Genomic DNA, 26942 nt, shown 5'->3' with positions numbered 1-26942 from the left:
GAAGTACTGGGATAACAGTTTATAGTTTAGATAAAACCTCTGATGTTTATGGTAAAGATTAAAATCACAGTCATATGCATTTAACGACGCACAAAAATTAAAGTTGTAGGCAGCAAGTACATTATTTTACCAATAGGTGGCGATAACCAGCCATCAAAAATATGCCACTGAATAATCATTCAAAAATGACACATCTAGCAATGAAACATGAAGATTTATAAGTGAATAACTTAATAATTTATTTAAAATGCTACCAAAAATGGCAAGAAATGCCCCATGCACAATGAAATAAATGTATTTATCTGTTATGAGAATGAAGTGAAATGTAAAAGTGAATGAAAATTGTAAAATCTGCAGCATTTCATTTAGATTAGCACATGTTGCATCAGATCTCGTTTTAAGTGGGTTTTTGCACATTGTTGTCACTAGAAACCTGTCTAGACATGGTGTTAAGAAAATCAATCACATGCACTTCTGTTGAAATTGTGAATGCAACAATTGGCCAATCACCACTGAAAATGCTAGTTTTGTTGATGCCACACGCACGGTTTCATCATAAACAAGCTAATACAGTACATGTCAAAATATTGTTTGTTACTAGAAACAACATGCTCTTTCCCTGAACAAAAACACAGTTTAAATTCACTCTATAAATTGTCATCAATAATATTTTTCATTAGCAAGAATAATAATGAGTATTTTTAAAATAGATTTTATTAGTGTGTAATTGATGTACTTTATGTGTTGTACTCTTCACAGCATGCAATTTTTGTCTAAATACATGCATGCACATTTTTTTGTAAGTTTATAATATTCTAAATGATTATGAATGATTTTTTGGAATATAAAAAAAATGCAAAATTAATAACCCTAGAAGTTAAGTTGAGATATCAGCCATGGAAAACAAAAGTTACATTGTTATTCTAGACTTCATAAATTGCAATGCATACTGACTGGTTGCATGACTCCTACAGGTATTTCGAAGTCTTTATATTGGCTGTAATCATGTATCTTTGCTTTCAGTCAGTACAGAAAAATGAGACATTGTCTCAGGAAACCTGTTTGGACACAGTGTTATCTGCTGCTTGGTGTACAGGGCAAAGTAAAGGCAGTTCAGCTCACATTATCCTGAGTGTAGAGGAGTGTAATTTCCTTCTGTTATCCACCGAGACTTATTTCTCATGAATAAAGATCCTCCATTATAGAGTCTCATCTGGCTTTTCTATAATCAAGATCGGATGGATAAAGCTCTGATAGTCTCTCACAAGCACAAACACCTCACTATAGCGTCTCTCATCCTCAGGATTTGTACCCAAGGCTATGCAGTACACGTTTAAAAAAAAAAAAAAAAGTGTATGTTCTCAAATATGGTCAATTTAATGGAGTATTTTGTGCTGGCGGCGTACAATCTAATCCAGGATAAAGGAGCGTGAGAGTGGATTATCTTTTGGTTAGTTCAGGTGGCCCACTTTTAGAGAACTGCAATGCCTGTTTAAACTGATATAATCTTGATGAAAATCTAAAACACTCTTTATGCTCTCAACAAATTTTGTAGTCAAAACAGACGTAAAAATACGTCATATTCTTCATAGTTTATCTATCTAAAACCTACTAAATCTAATATGTCATTCAAAACAGCCATCAACAATTCCAGTCACACTTAAATCAGTTCAATAAAGCTTAATCAGCTCAAACAAATGCAAACGAACCCAAACGAAATTGAAAACATGCAAGTTTGCTCACAAATAGAATTGACACTTTTTGGGTGTTTAGAAGTCAGAGGGAATAATTCTCTCTGCAATTACTATAATTAAGGGATAACTTGCATATTACGGGTTTGAACCCTACACAGCTGCTCAAGCTATTAGCATGTAAATTGTACTGGGGCTTTTTTTCTGCCACATTTTCTCTCTTTCTGTTTCCTGATGATGGAATGATGTTTTAATGAGTGTGCTCAGCTCTTTCCAGCAAAATACCTCCTGGAGTTTCACATCCAAGCCCAATTTATGCCAAAATGCACTTTCATTTTGTTCATTTTTGCTAATTCATGTCAATATCCACCCACATGCTCACCTATAAACAAAATGTAATTTTCTGGATAACAGCTTCTTGTCCATTGACAGCTTGTGTTTAACCATCAAGCTTACTGTATGTTAAACAATTTGTGTGTACATCTATCTATCTATCTATCTATCTATCTATCTATCTATCTATCTATCTATCTATCTATCTATCTATCTATCTATCTATCTATCTATCTATCTATCTATCTAGGTATCTATCTATCTATCTATCTATCTATCTATCTATCTATCTATCTATCTATCTATCTATCTATCTATCTATCTATCTAACTATCTAACTATCTATCTATCTATCTATCTATCTATCTATCTATCTATCTATCTATCTAAAAGATTTAAAAACCTAATTTCAAGCTTGGTAAGATGTTAGTATCCATTCACATAAATTTGAAATTAAATAAAATATAAACATAAAATTAAAGCTGGTCAATTTAGTATTTTTGTCTTCTGGGTTTTGAAATTTGTCTTTAAAAATACGATGTTCCCTTGTTCTTTGACAAACAAATGTCTTATCTATTTAGACTAACGCCACTATATTACATACACAAATGGAGATCACATACATGTAGGGCTGCAAAATATATTTTTTCAGCATCGATATAATATGTGCTCCCGCAATAGTCACATCGCAGGATATGCAATGTTGAGTTGGGATTATAGTTGATCAGCACAACAGAATGCATGAGAATTGTGGAGTCACTGCATAACATAGTGAATGCTTATCATTTGCATGTGTTTTGCAGGCATTTCAAGAGAGTTTAAAGCACTCAGGCACAAAAAAAATATACATCTGTATAAAAATATATACATAAAAAATATATATACATAACTTTAATGAAGAACAATTTTCCTAAATTAATATAAAGAAGACTATACAGTGTTATTTTACATTTTATTATTCAGTGTCTGTACCCGAATACTGTTTAATTCTGTGGAAAAACTTAAAGCACTGTTTATTGGACTTTTTACAGTTTTTATTGTAATCATTTTTGCTTGAGATTTCTTTTTTTATACATTATTCACACCCATTCAAAATTAGCCCAATTAATCTAAATGAAAGATTTCTTTCCAAATAGAGCTATTCAAAACATCTGGTGAAATGGTATTCATATCGCAATATATATTGCAGAAAAACAAAATACACAATGTTAGCTTTTTCCAATATCGTACACCCCTTGCTTATTGTTTGTCATATATTTTACAGTAAATACAAAATAATACCCAATGAAAACACATTAGTAAAATGTAAATGCTAATGGGTTTTATATACTTATAAATGCTTTATCTTCAAACAATTACAATGAAATACACATTTGCATGGAGATCCATTTTTCGTTACTTTTTGCACTGCCAGAGGCTCTCAAGTCTTGTTCCCAGTGGCCGTTGTCACTCATGTCTCTAAAAGTCACTAGTTCTCATTGAAAATGTATGACTTGAGCTCGCTGCAGATCACTGTCAGTGTAAGTACTCCTTTAGATAGTCTGTTTTATATAAGCCCTGTTTTATTAGGTCATTGAATGCTACGAGTCTTCATCGTTAAAATCAGCATAAATCTATTGACAGCTCATTAATATTTCAGGTGGCTTAGTATGGCTTTGACACAAACAGACTGCGCAATAAAAGCGTTCTGCTGTTAGATCTTTATTGTAGAGTAAATACATGCCTCTGTGAGCAGGAGATTTCTTTATCGCAACTATTTCTAAGCACTTTGTGTTCAGCGTGCTCAAGATAAACAACACCACTGTACTTTTTTGATGTTTCGTTCAAGCCAACATCCTTTGTACCAAAAAAAAACCCTCTTAATCCACCACCAAAAGAAATCCTTTCTTATCAGCCACTTTAGAAGAATGGACTTTATTTAAGTACTTATGTGCTAGCGTTAGCTCGTGAGTTATCGATTTTTCTTCTACTTTCTCGCTTTTCTTCTTCCTCCTGCCTCGGTCTTTCTCTTTCTCTCCATGTCTCCTGCTGTGACTCTACTCACTTCTGAACCTCCATTACACACAGAGTGATGGCTGCCACTGTGAAAGTGGCGCAGGTCTCCTCTGTGATAGTTACTCCTTCTGTAACACCGCTTGGTCCAAGAAGCATTCATGCAATTATACAGACGCCATTTTCATGGTCTGAAAAGAAAATATAAGCAGCGTTTTATTGTAAAATATGTGAAAATCTCAAAACCGTGACAGTGTGTGTTTGCAAACTCAAATACTGATGTGTTGTATGTTTGTCATGGCATAGATGTGGTTTTAGAAATGCTGGGGTGTCTCATAGGTCACAGTTAGGCTTTCTGTTCGCTCAGCTATGTCGATATTTTTCTCACAATAAATCAAAGAGCACTCATCCTTTACTTTTCACCACATCGCTCTCCGTCTTGCAGCTTTGAAAGCGCAGCCGGTCATCTCTCTTGTCTGCAATGGAGCGTGAGGCGGTATTGTCCTAGCGTGAGGTCTCAAGGTTCATTTGAGCTGAGTTTCTGAGCTGTAGGTGGCCGTTTTTCCCCCTGTCAGCTTGGGCTGTGGAGGCTTTTAGCATTTGCGTCAGATGGAAGGAGAACAGATAATGCGGTGCACTTTCAGCCTCCTAAACTGGCTGTGTTTGTGTGACCTGAATAAGAGAGAAAACTGCCATTTAGTGGTGAATAATTTGCAGTTTGCTGTCTGTTATCTTTCTGAATGGGCATACTCTCGGTATTTGGTATTATTATATTATATAATTATATTTGGTAATTCGGTATTTGCATTTAGTTTGATCTTAATATCATCTTCCTAATGAATGCTTTGACATTCTTGTGGAATAACTGTTTTTGGTTATTAATATGCATTAATGTAAGAGGCAAATGATCATACTGAGTTTTATGTTTGGTTCTTTTTTTGCAGCTGTCGGACGAGCAACAGAAAGAGTTTAATAGTGACATCCAGCACGTCTCCAACGCTGCCTCGACCCCATTCACCACTGCACGGGCATCCAGGTAAGAGATATGTCAAACGATTTTTAAGTTTACCAGAATACATTTGAGCTCTTTCGTGCTTCCAATATGAAGTGCAAATCAAACAACAAGCTGAAACCATAGGCAGCTATATGCAGTAGCTTCTCAGAAGTTTGATTGTGGCGAAATCAACCAAAATGACAAACAGAGTTGAGTGGCGTTTACTAAGCTTGTTTTTGTAGTGTGTTCTACACATTGGTAAAAGAGAGGGCTTTAAATTGGGAGAATGAAAGCAAAAATGATGAAAGCTAGCACAGAAATCCAGATGGCGCAGACAGAAGGTGGTTCTAGTGTTATTTCATCTTACCTGAGCATTTCAATACGTGATTATTTTCATAACAACATAGGCCACCTGGAATGAAAAAGGTGATAACGTCATTGATATTCACGGGGAGTTGTAAAATGAGCCCTAAAAAAAGTGTTGCTTTAAGCATGTAAATGACAAAATTTGACCATTTTCTCAGTCAGATTTTGAAATACATTTGCACTTGAGGAAAACTACACAGCAGAAAATGCTTTTGTTGTAGAGTTTTTGTCTCATTCGTTGTCCAAATATCATATAATTCTTAAATCAAGAAAATTTTCTGTACTAAAGACAAATATTAGCTTGTTTTCAGAAATAATATGGCAGAATTAATAGACCGCGTCAGGACGTGGACGCACTGGGGTGCTGTTTTTGCATATGTCAGTGTTTATGAATATATTACATTATAAAGAACACAAGTAATCTTGACAAACTATACATCAGTCTAAAGCTACAACCCTCAAGCAGCCATTACAGCTAGTTGCTTTTAAATGGGAAGCTTCTAAAGAATGTATTTGCTAGATTTTTGTAAGTTATACAGAAAACGCTTATTAGATATGGAGTAAGATATAAGTATCATAGTAATAACAAGACACACACACATTCATTGCTGTACATCACGGTTTATTTTGAAAGGTAAGAGTCCACAGAAAAAACATCCCATCAAACACATTTAGTCCACTGACACAATAGTGTTGAATAATGGATGGTTATTCGTTTGTTTACGTCACTGTTTCTTCCAGAGACCTGTTGTTTACATTGTTTACTATGTTACTTATGAAAATGGTGTCCACAAACTGTAAAAAATGAAACCACAAACTGTATAAAAAGTCAAAGTTATAGTTACTAAAATCTAAACAAACAGTCGAGTGTTTTGATGTTCTGCATATTCTATCCGTGAGCCACTTTCTTTTAGCCAGTAACTTACTTTCTAGTTTGACTGATGGAGAATTTAGCCAATGTGTGCATGGTCTTTCGAAATATGGTTATGTTTATTCATCTATTGGACACGTTGTTGTTTTATTGCTCTCTGTGCACGGCCATTGGTTTAGTGCCCTGTCAATTATTGCCCTGCCCTGCTGCTTAGCTTTATGCTAACAGTTCAAGCTAACAGCAGAACAACTGGTTTGGAAAAAGGATTAAGAAAAAATTAGGTTGAGTTTTTCTTTGACATAGGCTAAATAATCTGTCGATGGGGTAAGCAAAGTAATGTTATTTCAAAGCGTAAACATGATTATTTTGCTTACCCCTTGGCAGATTATTTTGCTTGTTTTAAGGGAAAACTCAACCTAATTTTTACTTTATATTTCTGAAAACAAGTCAATGTTTTTCATTAGTCAAAAAAATGCTTCTTGATTTACAAAATGTTTAGATGTGTAAACTAGAAACAAGACAGAAACTCTAAGCAGAAAAGCTTTTTTTGCAAAAAAAAGAAAAAAAAGCTTTTTTATGCATGTTTACATATATATTACATCACCCGAATGGAAGGAACTGATGAGTGGCTGAGACTGATCATTTATTTGCTTAATATTTACAAAAAAACAAACCCTTGTGATGGAAAGGTTTGTGCACTGGTCGGTAATGCCCATGGTAGTAATACTTGTGGTGACGTTATCATTGTGTATTTCTCCAGTTTTGAATGTTGTGTCAGATGCATGTGCTGCTGTTTCATTAAAAATGCATGTTATGCACATGCACAAAAAATATGTGTCAGATTAAAACCATTCATTGTCAATTCAAGCCCTCTTTTATATACGACAACATTACAAAACCCCTTTTATTAGGTCGTTAAATGGTACGGGCCTTCTTTGTTAATATCTCATAAATTGACTGAAGACTCATTAATATTTCAGATGGCTTGGTATTGCTTAGACACAAACAGACTGCTCAATAAAAGCTTGCTGCTGTTAGATCTTGATTGTAGAGTTAATAGAGTAGGAGGTATGAGATTTTCTAATTTGAACCATTTTTAAGCACTTTGTAGTCAGCATGTACACGATAGACAACATAATATTCACATAATATGCTTCTCCACAAAACCCTCAAGTGAAGCCGTGACCAAAAGAAATGTGTTTTTAAAACTCATACTTCTAATTCTTTTGATTCATTTAAGCATTGTTTTAAACAACTTTTTAAAATACTGAATGTGGGCATACCTACTGATAATACAGCATTACATGTATTAATACCACCAACATTGTACAAATACAAAGTTACACTGAAAAAAATATATCTGTAAATCAGCAGTTTTCTTTAGTTTGTGATTCATGTTTTTCCCCTTTTATTTATGCTTTTGGATTGCATTATGAGACCTTGATCTTTCTTCCACCAACTTTTAACCTTAAAAGTTTTAAAAAGTGAGTTTTTTACTTCAAATTCAAAAACCTCTTCACTGTTAATGGCTATTTTTATGGTTTAGATTTAATATTGAGCTTTATTGAGGATGGAGCCTTCGTAGATAGCTGGCTATATAGGCAGTATGAATGCTGGACCAAAACTATACAAAATGCACACACTTCACAAGTAAGATGCACACATGGTGAAAAAGGAAATGTGTTGCAGGCAGCTGTTCACCAAATATTACATTATGACTCCATACCAACCATCAAATCTCAGTTTGCCATAGAGTAACTAATGAGTTGCTGAGATTTCTCATCTAATTCATGGCTATTATAAACGGATTGACAGTTGACATTTTGTAATGCAGTTTCTCAGTATGCGTTCTTAGGGACTGGCAGATTTGTACATTCCATCTTCTTTGAAATACGTCATTTTAAGTTTGAAAAATGTCTCATTAACCTTTTCCTGTATATAACAAGAGGCAAAATCAGACTCATACATTGCATTGAATAGTGTGTTTATGTAACAAGGTCGTTTTTTCCATAAAGTTTAGTGTGTGGTATAAATGGGAGTAAGAAAATACTTTCATTTTAGAGAGGTTATGGCAATTACCTGTGGATTAAATTAGCATTAAAATACACAATGTTCATTATGAATAATAACTCCACAGTTAAAGATGATTATTTAGATTGTAATTCTGAAGAACTGCTATGAAATTATGCTAAAGAGCTTTCCTTAGAAGAAAGTTTCATAAGGAAAGAATCTATGGGTGGCCAAAAGAAGCCATTAGTCAAGAAACCAATGTGAAAACACATCTGGGATTTGCCAGAAACCATAATAGTGACCCATTTATAATGTGGAAAAGATATTTTGTGGTAAAAAAAAAAAAAAAGCTTTTTAACTGAACTATAATGTGATTTACTTTGTGCAAAATGTGATGTCTAACACAGGCCACAAAACACCATATCTACAGTGAGTTATGATGATGGCTGTTTCATGCTTTTGCCCCTGGCCATTTTATTCAAACAGAAGCAAGTAAGGATATTACAGTACAAAAAAAGAGGGGATGCTGAAGTGAAACCTTTAAAAAAAGAGAGAGAGAAATGGCTATGACCACAAACACCAAACCAGATGTTGTCAACGAATTACTTGCACTCAGTTTGTTGTTGTTAATTTATTAATTATGAATTAGCAGTATTTTATTTTCCAGCATTTACATTCATTAGTGCTGTTTTATAAATACACTGTTGTTCATTGCTAAATTGTTCGTTCATGATACATTGTCATTTCACTACAATGATGTGTTAAATATGTGTATATGTGGAAATTAATTTATTAAATATGTAATAATTGCGAATGATCTGTATGTCATTAACAATAACTACTTTTATTAAATTTAACCTAAAGTATTACAAGTTTACAAATATCAAATATTGACAATTAGTAAATGCAGTGTTTTTAGAATATCGCATAGCTTGTTTAGTATTTAAAACATTTTTAGTTATTAAAATAGATTTATTATATGATATCTTATAATTCTAAAATGAGTATTAAAGCAATTCAGTATTTAAATAAATCATAAAGTAATAATTTTTCATTCAGAAACAAACAAGTGAAACAGTTAATACTTTCCAAAAGCATCCTGTCACAGTTGTCACAGCAATGCTTTAATAAAGCTGAAGCTGGTGATAAACACTTAATAAAAGTGCTGTAGCTGCAGTGGGTGTATCTCTTGTGTCACTTGCACATTGTGGAAAATCTGAGCATGAAAGCGTAATGGAGAGATCAGCTGTCAAAGCCAGCAGACTTACTGTGGAGACTTAGTGTGTAGAGAGAGAGAGAGATTAAAGAGATGTTTATAACTGATCTCAGATTGTGAGCGCGCACAAACCACATCATGTTCATGCTGTTCAGTGCCCTAAAATTATTGAATAATGTGCTAACTGTCCTAATCATTGATGTACGCTAGCCAATCTATCCACTTACTGATTTACTGAATTAAACCGTTGTGTGTAAAAAGTCAACATTGCTTAGTTTGATCCACATTATAAATATAGGAGATGAATATTTATATGTCGTGCTCAGTCCTGATACAAACCACATGAGTTTTGATGGAAACGGTTTGTTTTTGTTTGTGCTGCATCGCTTAAAGCTGTGTGCTTGCAAAATTTCAATGAACGAATCTAAAAGGGTACATTAACCCAAACGCGGCTTCGTGTTAAGCACTTCAGAGCCATTAGCAACATTCTAATGCAACTGCCAACAGAAGCAGCGGAAGCTAAATTATTTCAAACTCAACTGAGCACAATCAACAGGGGGTGAGCACTGCCACACAGCACTCATTACAGGCTGTTTCAGGAAGCTGTTTGCCAGGTTATGACACCAGCAGCACAAGAATTAAATACCGCAGTGCTTTGTGAGGTGCCATTATACTTTAGATAGGAAGATAACTGAAAAAACTGATTAGCTCTGCTGATATGATGCTGCTATTTCTGGGACGAGTTCACTAGATCGGTCCATACAAAACAAACGAGCATAAATAAATAAATAAATAAAAAAATAAATAAGTTAATGAATAAATAAATAAATAAGCAAGTTAATGAATAAATAAATAAAAAGAGCATAAATAAATAAGTTAATGAATAAATAAATAAATAAATAAATAAGTTAATGAATAAATGAATAAATAAATAAGTTAATGAATGAATAAATAAATAAATAAATAAGTTAATGAATAAATAAATAAATAAATAAGTTAATAAATAAATAAATAAGTTAATGAATAAATAAATAAATAAATAAATAAATAAATAAATATATAAGTTAATGAATGAATACATAAATAAATAAATAAATAAATAAATAAATAAATGCAAAAATAAAAAAATACATAAATAAAACGATGGGTTCATAGGAGAAAAAAATAGCTATTTTGCTGCAAAAGGCTGGTGTCATGGCATTTATGCAAGACTCTTTAGGGGTTTTCACACTAGAAATAGTTGCTGGTTCATTCTAAAACCCAGGTAAACCTGATATTTCTACAATAGCTTCGGATATCACAGCACATATAACTTCACATTTGTACAATCCAAACCCTATTTGAGTATTTGGGGTGCAGTTTGCATTGTTACTGATGCATAGAACATATCATGACCCTTGATCCTTGTTTTCAGTTGCTATGTTTCCATCCAAAAATGTGAATTAAGTTTATGCTCAACTGGATCGCATAAAAGATGTGCGAATAAAGCAGCGTTTCTATCCAATGAGTCAAAGCAAACAAAATCATCATTTTCTTCATTTAATAAATAACTTGTGCCTCAGAAGGCAATCCTGACATGCAGTGAACACAAGCGTTTGAAGGCGTGAGACCCGGAGCACAGACGCTCTTGATTCTGGAGGTAATTAATAATATAATAACACTAATACTGAATTGGTTACAGTGTTTTAGAATGACCAATTCAACTTTTCTGATGCTTTAGTGTGCTCAGCCTGTAGGTTTATCCATTCACACACATATTTATCATCGCATGATCTCTTACAACAAAGTCACATGATTTTTTTAATGCTCATACTGGAATTTGTTTGGTAAAAGTGTTACCATCAGTTTATGCGCATCTTTAAAGTTTATCCTGCGTTATGGGCATATGTTTTTTTATGTGTATTTTCAAGATGTATGCGCATCTTGGCGTTTCCATCAACACCCAATAGTGGAAAAAGCCATCTGTATGTTTGGAAGTTTGACATAAGAACAGTCAAACAGTGCTAATCTTTTGATTAGCAAAAACACTGCATGAATTCTTCAGTGTTCATATTAAATTTGTGTTTTAAAAAAAAAATTATTACGCAATTTATTTCCTCATATGAAGGTTCAAAAGTGTCAGATTCCATGTGATTTTTCACACCATTATCCAAAAAAGTGATTTGTACCACATTCAGCTGTGGTGTGAATGTAGTATGTGTAATTCAACAGGGTGCTGATTGGTTTTCATATCTCAGCTGTGTCATATGAGCAAGTCTCTGTTCCTTTTTGGCTAAACCTGCATCCACTAGAGTTTTTGTGATGAAAAATAAGCAGGTGGTTCACTGTGCTGAACAGCACTGTGCCCTCTACTAGACACTCCGTGACTGGATTCTATTTAAATGGATGCATCTCCGTGACAGACTCACACTGCTCCATATCCCAATCCAGCTGTGCGCAGCTGTTCCTACAGTCTCTTCCTGACAAAGAATTATGCCCTCATTAATATTTAAGATTTGGCATAGGCTGCTCAACGAATGCATTAATGCATGATTAATGCATGGGGGATTGTGACCCGAGCCGTACCACATAGGTCCAGATAGGAGCGCCCGAGCATTGCTCGGATTGACTGGATTGATTGATTATACCTGGATCTTTGCTCCTTAATTCACACAAGACTTGAAATAGAATTATTTAGATCAAATTTTCTCTTTTTTTTTCTTGCGTCATTAGTCAAAGCAGTCATGCATGTCTTAATCTATAAACCATACTTTATGTAACTCATTCTAAATTGTGAAATAAAATACACCACATTGTGAAAGGGTCCATGACGTGAAATCTTCTTGCCAATAAAATGCCACTGGAACTGAAATAAAGGGAGCGTTCATGGCCAAATCCCTTGAATTTGAATTTGAGCTCGAGTTAATCAAAAGGTGATTCTTTGCTCATGGCCTGCAAATCATTAAATAACATTCATTATGCAATATCACTGCACTTGAGGCATTTATAATGGAGAGGCCTGTTGTCTAAAGCACTTAAACACTGTAAGTGCTTCACTTTCCAAGCGCTAATCTATTCTCAGAGCTGTGCAGGAGAAAAGAAAAATCCTCTGATCAAAGTGTGTTTTATCCCTCTACCTCTGGCCTACATAAGAGGTACACCCGTCTGAAGGGTTTTGTTATCTTAAAAGGGATTTGATGAATAAATAAAGGGGAAAGATCAGCAGAAAAAGAAGAGGTGAGATCTGTAGGCCAATTGCATTTACTTATGAAGGGCATAATATTTTTGCAGGTGGCCTAAATAAAGTATGGTCTGTGCTCATTTTAACAGTCTGGTTATAACAGAGTCTCTGCAGGTCTTGAAAAGTTTTTATTTGTCCTTGTAAAGTTTAAGGTCATAAAAGGTCATTAAAGGTCATTAAATCTATTAAATTATGTCATTAAATGATTAAATGTTGCATGAACTACAAAAGAAGGTGTATGTTTATGTTCAAAGTATTGTCACCATATTTGCTGCATAATGTATGTATGTATGTAAAGGTGTGTGTGTGTGTGTGTGTGTGTGTGTGTGTGTGTGTGTGTGTGTGTGTGTGTGTGTGTGTGTGTGTGTGTGTGTGTGTGTGTATGTGTATATATATATATATATATATAAATATATATATATATATATATATATATATATATATATATATATATATATATATATATATATATATATAATCAAGCATAGACATATAATAATTTTGTATAATAATATCTACATTTTTACATTTTGACTTCAAATTTTTAATAGGAATAGCTTCTCAGTCAAATTTAATTTGTGATTAATTAGATTAATTAAATGATACATTGTGTAATCAAATAGATAAAATTTTTTTATTGATTTACAGTGTCTGATTCCAACTTGTTTAAATTAAGTTGCGTTTGCATGAGATGCAATATTGAACCTTTTTTTTTTTTGAGAAATTGAACAAAATTCAATAAGTTTCTGCATCCAAAAATCTGTCAATAAAAAGTAATTTTCCGTTTTAATAGGGTATATGCAGAAGTATGCAGAAGGGCTTTTAATTTTTCAGTAACCTGGGTCAAGAGCTTCTGGTGAACTGTATGCCATTACAAAAACGATGCATTTAAAGGCTATTTTCTTTAAAAATCTGTGATCTTCACTGCCTGATTGATATTCGAGTCTCAGAATTTACAAGAAGCACTGCATTAAATTACATTTTCCCATGCCATGTCTTCACAATATGACAGATTATTTTACCCCAGCATTTTCAATTGAGTTTCAGAGCTAGTCTGCTGATCCTGATGGATGCGTGCGTGTAAATGACTTTTCATCTCGTTTTATGCTTGAACAACTAAATATATGCAAAAGTCTATTTAACTAATTATGTTTTAATTACATTACAACATCGATGTTGTAAAAGGAATCGTATAAAATTTTTAAGTCACATTAACCGTTCACCAGAAGTTTATCGGTATGGGAGGAAACACTAGCTGTGCATATACCCTATAAAGTGGATTCTTCTAAAATTTAAAATGTAAATTTGTGTTAAAAACTTAAAAGTGATGGTTATATATATTAAATCTCATTGTTTGCTATCTATACATTTACCAAGAACATTGACATTTTGCGTTCTCTTTAAATTATTTATAAAATTGTATTTACATGGTCTTAAAAGAAAACAAGACTTAGATTTATATTTGAAACCTGTAGAACCCCATAAAACATACCTGTGGCTCAGTTGTTGTGAGTAACCCCATAAATGTCACATTTCTGGTCTCTTTCAGGAAGCAGCCCATTGGACAGCCCTCGCAATTTCTCCCCCAACACTGCAGCCCACTTCTCTTTTGTACCAGCTAGAAGGTGAGAGACATCACTACCACAGTTCAAAAGCATCTACACAAGCAAAACATTCAACTCTAAAATATTGCATATTCTGTGAGCAAGCTCTAATAACTTTTAAAACATTTTTAAATTAAAAGTAGAGCAAGTTCTGAGCAATTAATATCTCTTTGCTCTTCTTGGAAATATCGTCGTCACAGTTTGCTTCTCATCTGCTGGTTATTACGGACCTCGCTTTCAATTAATTTGTAAAATCGCATAATCCTTCACTGTGGCTCTGAATAATGACACTGGGAATGTTAATGAGTAAATCTGAATTGGTAATTGAGCAGCAAAAGATGGTAATGCTTTAACAACTGGGAAAGAACACACAGAGCTGATGACCCCAGGCTTAATTAAAAGGATTCGTTTGAATGTCAGCCATTGAGTCATCATTCAGTGCAAATCGCTTCTGTTACTACACTGCCACCTAATGGACAAACTGATATTAGCGCTTTTAAAGATTGAACCCCGTTTAGATCTATCATGAATCTGCTAGTACACACACACACACGCAGAGACACATAGGTCCCCTTACAGTAGCTTCACTTTTTAATGTTTTACTTTCTCCCATACAGCCATGGACACAGGGCTGACAGGTAATAATCACCCACTTCTCTTACAACATTGTTTTCTGTGTCTGCTTCCAGCATGGCCGTCTACATCGAACGTTATGTGTCTGTTTCATTAGAGCTGACTGTCAGATATGTTTAAAACCATCTCAGACCACTTCATTGATGTATCGAAATGATTAATTATTCATCATCCTATCTCATTCAGCCAGCTCAATACAAACAGCTTGACTGTGTGCTTTGAAGTGTTATCCAGTCTTCAAAAATGCTCCACAAGTTTCCACTTTCATACTTTTGTGCTTGACATATCATGTTTTTCATCATTTGATTATTTTTTCTTTTTCATGTTTCTTTATAAAAAAATTGACAAGATGTTCAGTTGAAGTCAGAATTATTAGCCCCCCTTTGAATTTGTATTCTTTTTTATATATTTCCTGAATTATGTTTAATAGAGCAAGGAAATTTTCACAGTATATCTGATAATATGTTTTCTTCTGGAGAAAGTCTTATTTGTTTTATTTCGGCTAGAATAAAAGCAGTTATTAATTTTTATGCACCATTTAAGGTAAAAATTATTACCCTCTTTAAGCTAATTTTTTTTCGATAGTCTTCAGAACAAACCATCAATAAACAGGGGGGCTAATAATTCTGATTTCACTTGTAAAAAAACTCTTGTGGTATGTTGTTAAATCAAATTGATTCAAATATTGATTTAAATGATTCAAGTATGCACAATACCATTTAAATGTCTTGGGTGGGTTATCAATTAAATAATTTTAATTAAGTAATTATATGCACTGAAAGCTGAATTTATTTGCTAAAATGAATAAAAACGGCTAAATTGTGAAATGTAAATGTGCTGACATTTCTTAAAAGTATAATTTAGAATGTGGTTTATTCCTTTGATAGCAAAGCTGAATTTCCAGGTTTCAGTCTCCAGTGTCATGTAGCTCTTCACGTATAGTTCCAATATACTGATTTGGTGCTCAATAAAGATTACTTTTTATTGCCAATATGGAAACCTTCAGATTTTTTTCTTTTTTTGTATCTACTGTAAATGAAGCCATCATGGGTGAATTCACACTGCTGTTTACCACATGCTCACAGTTGAAGTCAGAGTTATAAGCCCTCCTGAATTATTAGCCCCCTGTATATTTTCCCCCAATTTCTGTTTAATGGAAGGATTTGTTTTTCAGCACATTTCTAAAGTTAATAGTTTTATTAACTAATTTTTAATAATTGATTTCTTTTATCCTTGTCGTGATGACAGTAAATAATATTTTTTAAGGCTTATCTAGACTAATTGGATTAATTAGGCAAGTTAGGGTAATTAAGCAAGCCGTTGTATAACAGTGGCTTGTTCTGTACACATGCGAAAACAAATATTGCATAAGAAGGCCAAAAATATTGACTTTAAAATACTTTTAAAAAATTAAAAACTGCTCTTATTTTAGCCAAAATAAAACAAACAAGACGTTTTCCAGAAGAAAAAATATTATAGGAAATACTGTGAAAATTTCCTTGCTCTGTTAAACATAATTTGGGAAATATTTTAAAAATATATATATATTATTCACAGGGGTGCAAATCATTTTAACTTCCACTGTATAAGTAAGGCCCTGTACAAGCAGCTTAGCCATCATCAGATATGCTTATTGCTCTCATATGCAGGTTGCACAGTATCATCATCATTGTCAATTCTTATTTTTTATTTTATTTTTTTTTACATTGGATGAATCTGTGGTGCTTTACTTGCTCTGATTATGTTGTATTTAATTATTGAGAATGTTTACATGCACACTAATACACTGATAACTCACAAAAATCTGCTTATTAAAATAATACTTTGTCATAGGGCTGCACGATATTAGAAAAAATTGGCATTGCACTATTTTGTTTTGCTGTGATGTGTATTGCGATATGAATATAATTTCACCAGATGATTTGAATTGCTCTATTTGGAAAGATTTCATTTATTTAGATCAACTGGGATTATCAAGACTTTTTCTATGCAGTTCATCTGCAAAAATTATAATAAAATACAAGCAACAAATACATAAATAAAAAGTGCTTTAATTTTCTGGGGAGTCTAACAGTATTAAAGTACAGAAATTGAAAAATCAAATATTAAATAACATGGTCAGCGTTGTATAAATAATTAAAATGTAATAATATCTTTATCTTTTCATCTTTATTAAATAATGTAATCCTATGTAGTGACTATTGCATATATACGCAAATGATACAGTATATTGTTCAGTCCTAAAATAAAATAAAGTTTGTTTAGAATATTTAATTAATAAATCAATTTATATGCAGGTATTGACATCAAAATATAATAATTTGCAAACGTAAATGGAGTTGTACATTTATGTACATTTTCATGTTTAATATATCATCTAAACCCAGGGAGAGTATTGTGACATGTCAATGAGAAACTCAAAAATCTAGCTGTTGGTTTAAGCTTGAGTGGTTAATAAAAGAAAATGGCTTAATTGTCAACTTAAGCTGAATGTGCATGTAAACACACTCACTGATTGTCTGAATGTTCTAAGAATTTCAGCAGTTTTATAAAGAACTGATTTTCACCTTTTCCTCATTGATCTCTTTTAGGACTGACGGTCGTCGCTGGTCTCTCGCCTCTCTGCCGTCCTCTGGCTATGGAACAAACACCCCCAGTTCAACAGTCTCGGTGAGTGTATATGTTTCTGTTTTTCTGTAGTCCCTTTGTGTTGTATCAACCCCCAGATATATGCATCAATGTTTGGTATTGCATTTGATCCCCAGCCTTAACTTGCCTGGAAGGTTTATCCTATTGACCATACAGTGGGATAAACTCTAGGTACAAAGCAACCCCCTTTCCTTTAGCCTGAAGTAAAGCCAATGGCTTCATATCAATGCGTTCACTTCAAAAAGAGTTCCGTCACTGAAAATTGACTGTAACTCGGTCTGGCTGTTGCTTTCATTGGGGAGTCAGTTCAAACCGCAAAAGCCCCATTGAAGTCTCTGCAGAAAGATAAAAAGGACATTTTTCTAGTTCAGGACGATTTTTTATTCTGAAGGCTGCGGAGGTTTAATTTAACTCAAAACACCACAGGAAATAAAATCTACTGAAGATCAGAAAGAATGTCCAGAAATGATATTAGAATGGAAATGAAGTCTATTGTTAGGTTAGTTTCGCTTGTGCCTGTATTTTAATGGCAGTTATCAATCATGTATTATACCAATTGGAATTATTTTTATTTAAAGTAATAGGAAGGTAAATTGTTACAGTGCAGAAAGTCTTAATAGTCCTTAAAATCTTCACTTTCTTTATGAAGAATATGCAGCTATAAATGAAAGGGATGGTTCACCCCAAAAAACCCTCATGTTTTTCCAAACCCTAGACAGTGGTTAATGGACCCAGCTCATTCAGTTTCAAAAATACAAAAAAAACTTCCTCAAAACAGACCGTATGCCTTCAGTGGTTCAATCGGAATAATATTAAGCTACAAGAATACTTTTGTGTGCACACAAAACAAAAATAATGACTTTGTTCAGCAGTTTCTTCTCCTCAGTGTTAGTATAGGGTGCCATTTAATGAACTCTGTGCACTGATGTATACCCGTATCAGCAGTGCAACCAAGCACAGTAGCATAAAGAGCACAGCTCTATACACTGACATTGAGGAGAAGAAACTGTTGAATAAATTTGTTTTATGCATTTGTTTTACCCTCGTAGCTTCATAGTATTCCAATTAAAGCACTGAAGGTTTATGGTCTGTTTTAAGGATGTTTTTGGTACTGTAGGTGTTTAGACTTTGAATCAGTTGGGATCACTGCTGTCTGCGAAGGATGAGAGAGCTCTTCGATTTCACCTTAAAATACTTTAATTTTATTCCGAAGCTCTCAAGGGTTTTAGAGTCACACGGGGATAAAATAACAAAAAATGCACCTTGATTTCAGACTTTCATATTAAATTATATTAAGATTTCATATTAATAATTAGACTACAAAATGACAATGTTGTAACATCAGAAAAGTTAAGATAACAATATTTTTGTGGAATAGCAAAAAATCACAACTAATAATAACATTAGTTTTATTACCATATTCTAAAACAACTGTTCCCAGGCCTTTGTAAAATAAAAACAAATCTAACATTTCAATCAGACCCACAACTACAATAAATGTAGTAAAAAAACTAAACATTTTCATTTAAACGTGGACATTTTCTCAGTAGATTATTTTAAAAACATGTATATCTGTATTTAAATAAAAAATAAAAAATTAGGGCTGCTCAATTATAGGAAAAATCATAATCATGATTATTTTGGTCATAATTGTAATCACGATTATTTAAAACGATATACAGTTTAAGTCAAAGTTATTCGCACATTTTTTTTTTTTCTTTTTCCAATATTTCCCAAATGATGTTTAACAGATTCAGGACTTTTTCACAGTATTTCCTATAGTATTTTGTTCTTCTGGAGAAAAGCTTATTTGTTTTATTGTGGCTAGAATAAAAGCAGTTTTTAATATTTTGAAACCTATTTTAAGATCAATATTATTAGCCCCCTTAAGCGATATATCTTTTTTATTGTCTGCAGAAGAAACCACTGTTATATAATGACTTGCCTAATTAACCTAATTAAGCCTTTGAATTGCACTTTAATCTGAATACTAGTATCTTGAAAAATATGTAGTTAAATATTATGTGCTGTCATCATAGCAAAGATAAAAAAAATCAGTTTTTAAAAATGAGTTAATAAATCTATTATGTTTAGAAATGTGTTGAAAACAAAATCTTCTTTCCGTTAAACAGAAATTGGAGGAAAAATATAAAGAGCCGCTAATATGTAATTCATGAGGGCTAATAATTTTGACTTAACTGTATGTAAATACATATATATATATATATATATATATATATATATATATATATATATATATATATATATATATATATATATATATATATATATACACACATATATTTTCCTCCCTGTAAATAAGAAAAGGGAAATAAATACAATAGAATAAAAATATGAAACAAACTGCTCCCAGCATCGTTTTTCACTGTAAGAAAAAACTTTAATTATAGCTACAAAAGTCCTTCAGTCAAGAGCAGTGAGTGATTTTGTCCTTTTGTTGTTTAATATTGATATTAAATATTGATTGTCGGCAGCATAAACATTGCACGCTGTCACTTTAAGAGCAGTACGGTTCTGATTTATGGTTTCACTTTTACATGTCTTTTGATTCTCAACTCGTTTGTTTATCACATAAATGAGGGTTAATATGAATAATCACTAAACACAGCGTTTTGATACAAATTAGCAAAATTTGAAAATTAAAGCGCTCGCATCAAGATGACTTTAGATGTGTGTGCTCTGCTCATCTCTGAAGCTGAGCTGAGCATATACACACAACAGCATGCGATCTCTTTCGCGCTTTTAAAAACATGAATGATTCGAATGTACATCAATGAATGATGCGCATCCCGTGCTGCAAAAGTTACATTACAGTACATGCTTATAGTCATTTTCACATGTAACTGAGCTTTGCAGAGCAACAAATATGTACAACTGGAAAGGGGCGGTATACTGTATGATGCAATAATCATTTGATCTCGATGAATGTTCTTTCAGAATCGTTAGAAGCCAAAATCGAAACTGAATTTCGATTAATTGCACAGCCCTATAAAAAAATACTGTTTCAGTAATCTCCCCTCTATTTGGCCCAAAGTTTTTAATCGCATTTTAAAAAATCGATCAGGGTTGGCCAACAAAGGCAGTTGACTGACTGTCAGGGCAGCCTATGCAATGCCTTCTGTCCTTGTAATCCCTCCCTCTCTGCTTCTCACAGTCATCATGTTCATCTCAGGAGAAGCTGCACCAGTTGCCCTTCCAGCCCACCGCCGACGAGCTGCATTTCCTCACCAAACACTTCAGCTCGGAGAGCATCACGGATGAGGATGGGAGACGATCCCCAGCCATGCGTCCGCGCTCCCGCAGTCTCAGGTACAAACACGTACACATTCCCATTTCACAGCAATCAGAAGTTGGCCTTCAAGTGAACATGACGGTTGTGAGTGTGTGATGTCAGCTGAGCCCTCAGGCTTTCACTCACTCGCTGTTAAAGGCCAGATCTGCAGTCCTGACAGGAAAACTGCCACACTTCATTCTCTAGACTCTGACTCTCTTCTTCAAGGTTGCAGACATTTATCATTCAGCCTCTGTGCCTTTCACTCAGCTGCCTTCACGTGTTCTTTATGATTCCGTCTATCTGTCAGTACTGTGCACCTAAAAATTCAAAGAAATATTACAATTCTGTTTTCATGGGAAGTCTAATAGTATTTGCAAATGCATTGTATAAAATATTTTAATGGTTTTCACAAGTTTTTATTACTGTAATGAAAAAATAGACACTACCGGGCAAAAGTTTGGGGGCAGTTTTTTTTTTTTTTTAAGAAAATTATTCTGTTCACCAAGGCATTTATTAAATGTAAAACAAAAAAAGTCAAATTGTTAAATATTTATTAAAATTTGAAATAACTGCTTTCTGATTGTATGTAGTATGAAATGATTAACCCTGTCATTATTGCTTTTATTACTATTATCATTAATAATAATAAATTAATATTAGAGTGATTTCTGAAGAATCGTGTGACTGAAGACTGGAGTAATGAAGCTAAAAATTCATCATTGAAAACATTGGAATAAATCATTAAAGTTAATTATAAACTACGTATGAACAGTTAGTTTATAGTGCAATAAAATTTCACAATTTAAAAAATTTGTACTGTATTTTTGATGAAATAAATACAGCTTTGAGCAGGAGAAGCTTATTTTAAAACATTTAAAAATCCTACTGACCCCAAACTTTTGTATATCGGTAGTGTATATTGAAAGTTTTAAAATCTAAACTTCAAAACATCAGATGATAAATGTTGAAATCCATAATTTTGATGAGAATTGTGTAAAATGAGGATATGCACTTAATAAAATAAATAAATCTATAAAGCTAATACCATATTTAATAGATAACGTTGATAAAATCTTCCCTCTGTTAAATAGTACTAGAATTTTTTTTTAATCATAAATATGTGTATATATATATATATATATATATATATATATATATATATATATATATATATATATATATATATATATATATATATATATATACATACATACATATATATATATACATACATATATATATACATACATACATACATACATACATACATACATACATACATACATACATACATACATACATACATACATACATACATACATACATACATACATACATACATATATTCATACATTCATTTTCTTTTCGGCTTAGTCCCTTAATTAATCTGGGGTCACCACAGCGTAATGAACCGCCAACTTATCCAGCATATGTTTTACGCAGCTAATACCATTCCAGCTGCAACCCATCACTGGGAAACATCCATACACACTCATTTACACACATACACTACAGACAATTTAGCCTACCCAATTCACCTATACCACATGTCTTTGGACTGTGGGGGAAACCGGAGCACCTGGAGGAAGCCCACGCAAACACGAGGAGAACATGCAAACTCCACACTCAAACGCCAACTAACCCAGCTGAGGCTCGAACCAGCGACCTTCTCGATGTAAGGCTACCCACTGCGCCACCGTGCTGCCCCAAAAATACAGTTGAAGTCAGAATTATTAGCCCCCCTGTTTATTTTTTCCCCAATATTTGTTTAACGGAGAGCAGATTTTTTCAACACATTTCTCAACATAATATTTAATAACTCATTTCTAATAACTGATTTATTGTATCTTTGCCATGATGACAGTAAATAATATTTGACTAGATATTTTTCAAGACACTTCTATACAGCTTAAAGTGACATTTTAATGCTTAACTAGGTTTATTAGGTTAACTAGGCAGGTTAAGGTAATTAGGCAAGTTATTGTATAATGATGGTTTGTTTTGTAAATCGAAAATATATATTGCTTGAAGTGGCTAATAATTTTGTCCTTAAAATTATGACTTCAGTTGTATAAGCAGGGCCACACAGAATCTGCAGACATTTTTATTTCTAAGCAGATTTTTGTAAAATATCTGTGGATTTTTGAGGAACGATTTTGAGAGTATTGTAACTAAAAATTTAATAAAATATTAAATAAAAATAATAATAGCTTTTTTTAACTTTTATTTAATGTTCACATCACAAATCCAATTAGATCCGCTTATTTGGTAAACAAAGCAAGTCTCTCATATAATTTGTCTACTAAAAGACACTACTAAAAGAAATGATTACTTAACAAAATGTATTGTAAGTAAACCATATGAACATTTTCATTCATTCATTCATTTTCTTGTCGGCTTAGTTCCTTTATTAATCCGGGGTCGCCACAGCGAACTGAACCACCAACTTATCCAGCACATTTTACGCAGCGGATGCCCTTCCAGCCGCAACCCATCTCTGGGAAACATCCACACACATTCACTCACACTCATACGCTACTAACAATTTAGCCTTCCCAATTCACCTGTACCGCATGTCTTTGGACTGTGGGGGAAACCAGAGGAAACCCACGCGAACGCAGGGAGAACATACAAACTCTACACAGAAATGCCAACTGAACCAGCCGAGGCTCGAACCAGCGACCTTCTTGCTGTGAGGCGACAGCACTACCTACTGCGCCACTGTGTCGCCTGAACATTTTCATATTAGTCAATAATATTACTCAGATTATTTGATAAACTGAATAAATATTAATTTGCAATATTAATATTAAAGTGAATAAATAGACTCAATGATGGGCTTAAAACTAACTAAAGTGTTTGTAGCCTAGCCTTTTTTTCAACACAGTGTGGCCTAAATTCTTCCTGTCCACTTTGTTCTTCCCTGCAGCAGAGTTGTATGTCTAGCAGTCTAGTATGAGTGGACTTGTATGATGAATCTTCCAGTTGCTCACACTTCTGCGCAGCACCTGACAGACTGAATCATTTCTGTTCCGCCGCAAAGAAAGAGACCTCCTTCATGAGCTTCTTATCTGTAAACACATCTCTCTTCTCTTTCCCCCCTGGCTCTGTCTCTCTCTCTCTGTTGAGATGACTTATTCAGGAAACACTGGCCTTCCTCTTTCCGTATCTAGACACACTCGGCAGGGGGTTCAGCACTCCAGAATTAGAGCTATAAATATTGGATGAGCTGGGGAGGTTTGCCTTTGCCATATCTTACAGATTACGGCTTCCCAGGATTATCCATTTCTACCATTGATGGAAGAGTGAAAAGACTGGACCATGTGGAGGTGGTCGAGGAGATTCGAAAGCTCTCAGCAGTAAAAGCTCGAGCTAGTTAATTAAAGACTATAGAAGTGAAGCAGTATTATGCTAATTTCACACCCTGGACAGCAGACGTGCAGAGAGAATTGACAGCAGCGCTTCTTCATTCACTGGTCACATACGGTTCTCCATCATTCTTCACCCTTACATTTTTTTTTAAACTCGCTCTAACACACTGGAGAAGTAATGAGCTCAACATACAGCGGTCATCATCCATCATCCGCGTGTTGAGCGATGTGGTAGCCGTAGTTTCAGATTAGAATATTATTTAAATAAAGAGCTCATTGACAGAATATAAGAAGCATTTTCAGGATTCCTTCCAACGAGCAGAGCCTGTTATTTGTCTTGAAATGATTATGCATGAAATAAAATCTGAACATGAGATGACTATTTGACAGTGCGTATGGGTTTGTTGGTGATGTCATCCGATGGTGTGTGTGTTTATGTTAGCGCAGACTACTCTGTCACGGCCAATTAACTAGCTGATTTCCCTGGTTCCAGTTCCTCGGAGAGATTTAGAGGTCATTTCTGAGCTCAACTGTGACACATTTACTCTCTCTCTCGCTCTCGCTCGCTTGCTCGCTCACTCTCGCTGTCCAATCCTTTGTTTGTCTTTTGTTTCATGTAATGATATCTTTTTGTTTAGTCTTTACATACCTTTAAGATTTGTTCACTTTTTTTTAGTTTATAAAGAAAATCTGATTGATGACTGCTTGTACAAATCTCACCGCCGTGATGTAAACTTATTTTTGATGATTATAACAAAAGCTGTATTAAAAACAGTCAGTATATCAAAAGAAAGAACAGAGCTTCAGTTTTAATGACATTAGATGGGAAAGTCAAAATGAAACGCTTTACAAATGAACTGTACAAATATTCAAGTGTTATTTTCCTCAGCTCTTGTAAATTTAAATAAAAAATTGTATTTAACATAAAACTGAGAAAATTGCAAAGAAGAAGAATTCAAAGAAGTCTTAAATTTATTCGTGTGTTTGACTTTTCCTTCAGTTTTAGGCAGTTTGGCATGAACTGCTTGGTAGGAAAAAAAAGGTAACACAGATAATGATTTGTTATTATTATTATTATTTAATCCAGAAGAAGCATTAAAATAATGGAAACTGACAGTGAAGACTAAAATATAGAAAAAGATAAATATTTAACATAAATGCAAATTGCCTGAACCATTTAATAATGAATAATGGTTTTCACAGAAAAAGAGCAATACATAAATAAATAATAACTAAAATAACCTGAGATGGATATATTAAGAAATGTTTTATGAGTGTAAAAATTATCATATTAGGGTGATTACAGAAGGATCATGCTGTGCTAGAGCAGGGGTGACCGAACTTATTCGTGTGAAGGGTCGGAAACCAAATATGATTAAGAACCACAGGCCGAGGCAGCAAGGTGGCGCGGTGGGTAGCACGATCACCTCACAACAAGAAGGTCGCTGATTCGAGCCTCGACTGGGTCAATTGGCATTTCTGTGTGGAGTTTGCATGTTCTCCCGGTGTTCGCGTGGGTTTCCTCTGGGTGCTCCGGTTTCCCCCACAAGTCCAAAAACATGTGGTACTGGTGAATTGAATAAGCTTAATTGTCTGTAGTGTATGAGTGTGTATGGAGGTTTCCCAGTGATGGGTTGCAGCTGGAAGGGCATCTGCTGTGTAAAACATATGCTGGATAAGTTGGCGGTTCATTCCGCTATGGAGACCCCAGATGAATAAAGGGACTAAGTCGAAAAGAAAATGAATTATTGAATGATGAACCATGGGCCAAAGATAAATATAGCAAACAATTTTACATTAAAGTTGCCTTGGTAATTTCCTAATTAATTTCCTAATATTTATTAATAAACAGAAAACATGATTTTGTTTAACAAAGTCTCTGCATAGTCCTCTATCCTTAGGGTGACAGTGTGTACATTTTAAACTTAATCTGATTAATTTACACCATTTATATTAAAACAAATAAAAGGTTACATTAAATTTTAAATGCCAATCTCCACTCATCCCCATCGTCCTCCCTCTCTTCTCTGATGGGATAGGGGGCCAATTAAAAAGTTGTCATGAAAATTTCAGAAAAACGATTCAGAATTTTAATTCAACTAGGTGATCTGGATATTTTCAGCTTCCTTTTTTTGTAAATACTAAATTAAATAGTTTGACATATGACATGCTGTTTTTAGGATGTAGACGTGTGGAAGCATAAAGTTCAAAATGAAAAGAGCTGTTGGTGTACTGTGCACTGAAAATTGGACCTGTGCATTGGATTTACTAAATTGTTTGTGGTTTTTAAAGTAATTTGGGCTGAATTTCAACAAACAAATGAAGTTGAACATTATTAAATGTATTTTATTTGTTTAAATTCAGCCCATATAAATTGTTTGTGACAATTTAGCTAAAATATATTTTTTTCTGTGTAGCCAAATTAAGTTTAATACTTGGATTTAGACATTGATAGCAATTTGTTCCTCTTCTTTTATTTCTATTTCTATTTTAATACTGTGCTGTCTAAACCGAGCACTCTACATTACTTATTCTTTTAAAAAATTGCATTAGAATAGCAGTTATTTCTTTATTTCCTCCATCGTTTCTATCATATTCCCTCACAGAACAGATCTGCTTCAATTAAATCCTTTCGGCTTCAAATTATAATGAGAATCTTTTTTCAAGGTCATTTCTCCTAAACATTCAAGGCTACAC

At 33.6% G+C, this 26942-nt stretch overlaps 1 protein-coding gene across 6 annotated transcripts in view; it reads left to right on the top strand.

Annotated features, from left to right (window-relative positions):
* The window catches only part of mast2 (microtubule associated serine/threonine kinase 2), a 206857-nt gene that overhangs the window by 158402 nt on the left and 21513 nt on the right, over positions 1-26942 (top strand). For 5 of the 6 annotated variants that reach the window (XM_056460085.1, XM_056460090.1, XM_056460088.1 and 2 more), the window contains 5 exons: positions 4961-5052; positions 14243-14318; positions 14915-14935; positions 17522-17600; positions 20755-20909. In XM_056460085.1, coding sequence (XP_056316060.1) covers positions 4961-5052; positions 14243-14318; positions 14915-14935; positions 17522-17600; positions 20755-20909 — 423 coding nt within the window. The remainder of the gene's footprint in view (positions 1-4960; positions 5053-14242; positions 14319-14914; positions 14936-17521; positions 17601-20754; positions 20910-26942) is intronic. The other variant, XM_056460086.1, reaches the window with a different exon arrangement.

Source organism: Danio aesculapii, chromosome 6, assembly GCF_903798145.1.
Source record: "Danio aesculapii chromosome 6, fDanAes4.1, whole genome shotgun sequence".
Classification (NCBI taxonomy): domain Eukaryota; kingdom Metazoa; phylum Chordata; class Actinopteri; order Cypriniformes; family Danionidae; genus Danio; species Danio aesculapii.
This window is presented reverse-complemented; position numbering and strand designations above follow the sequence as displayed.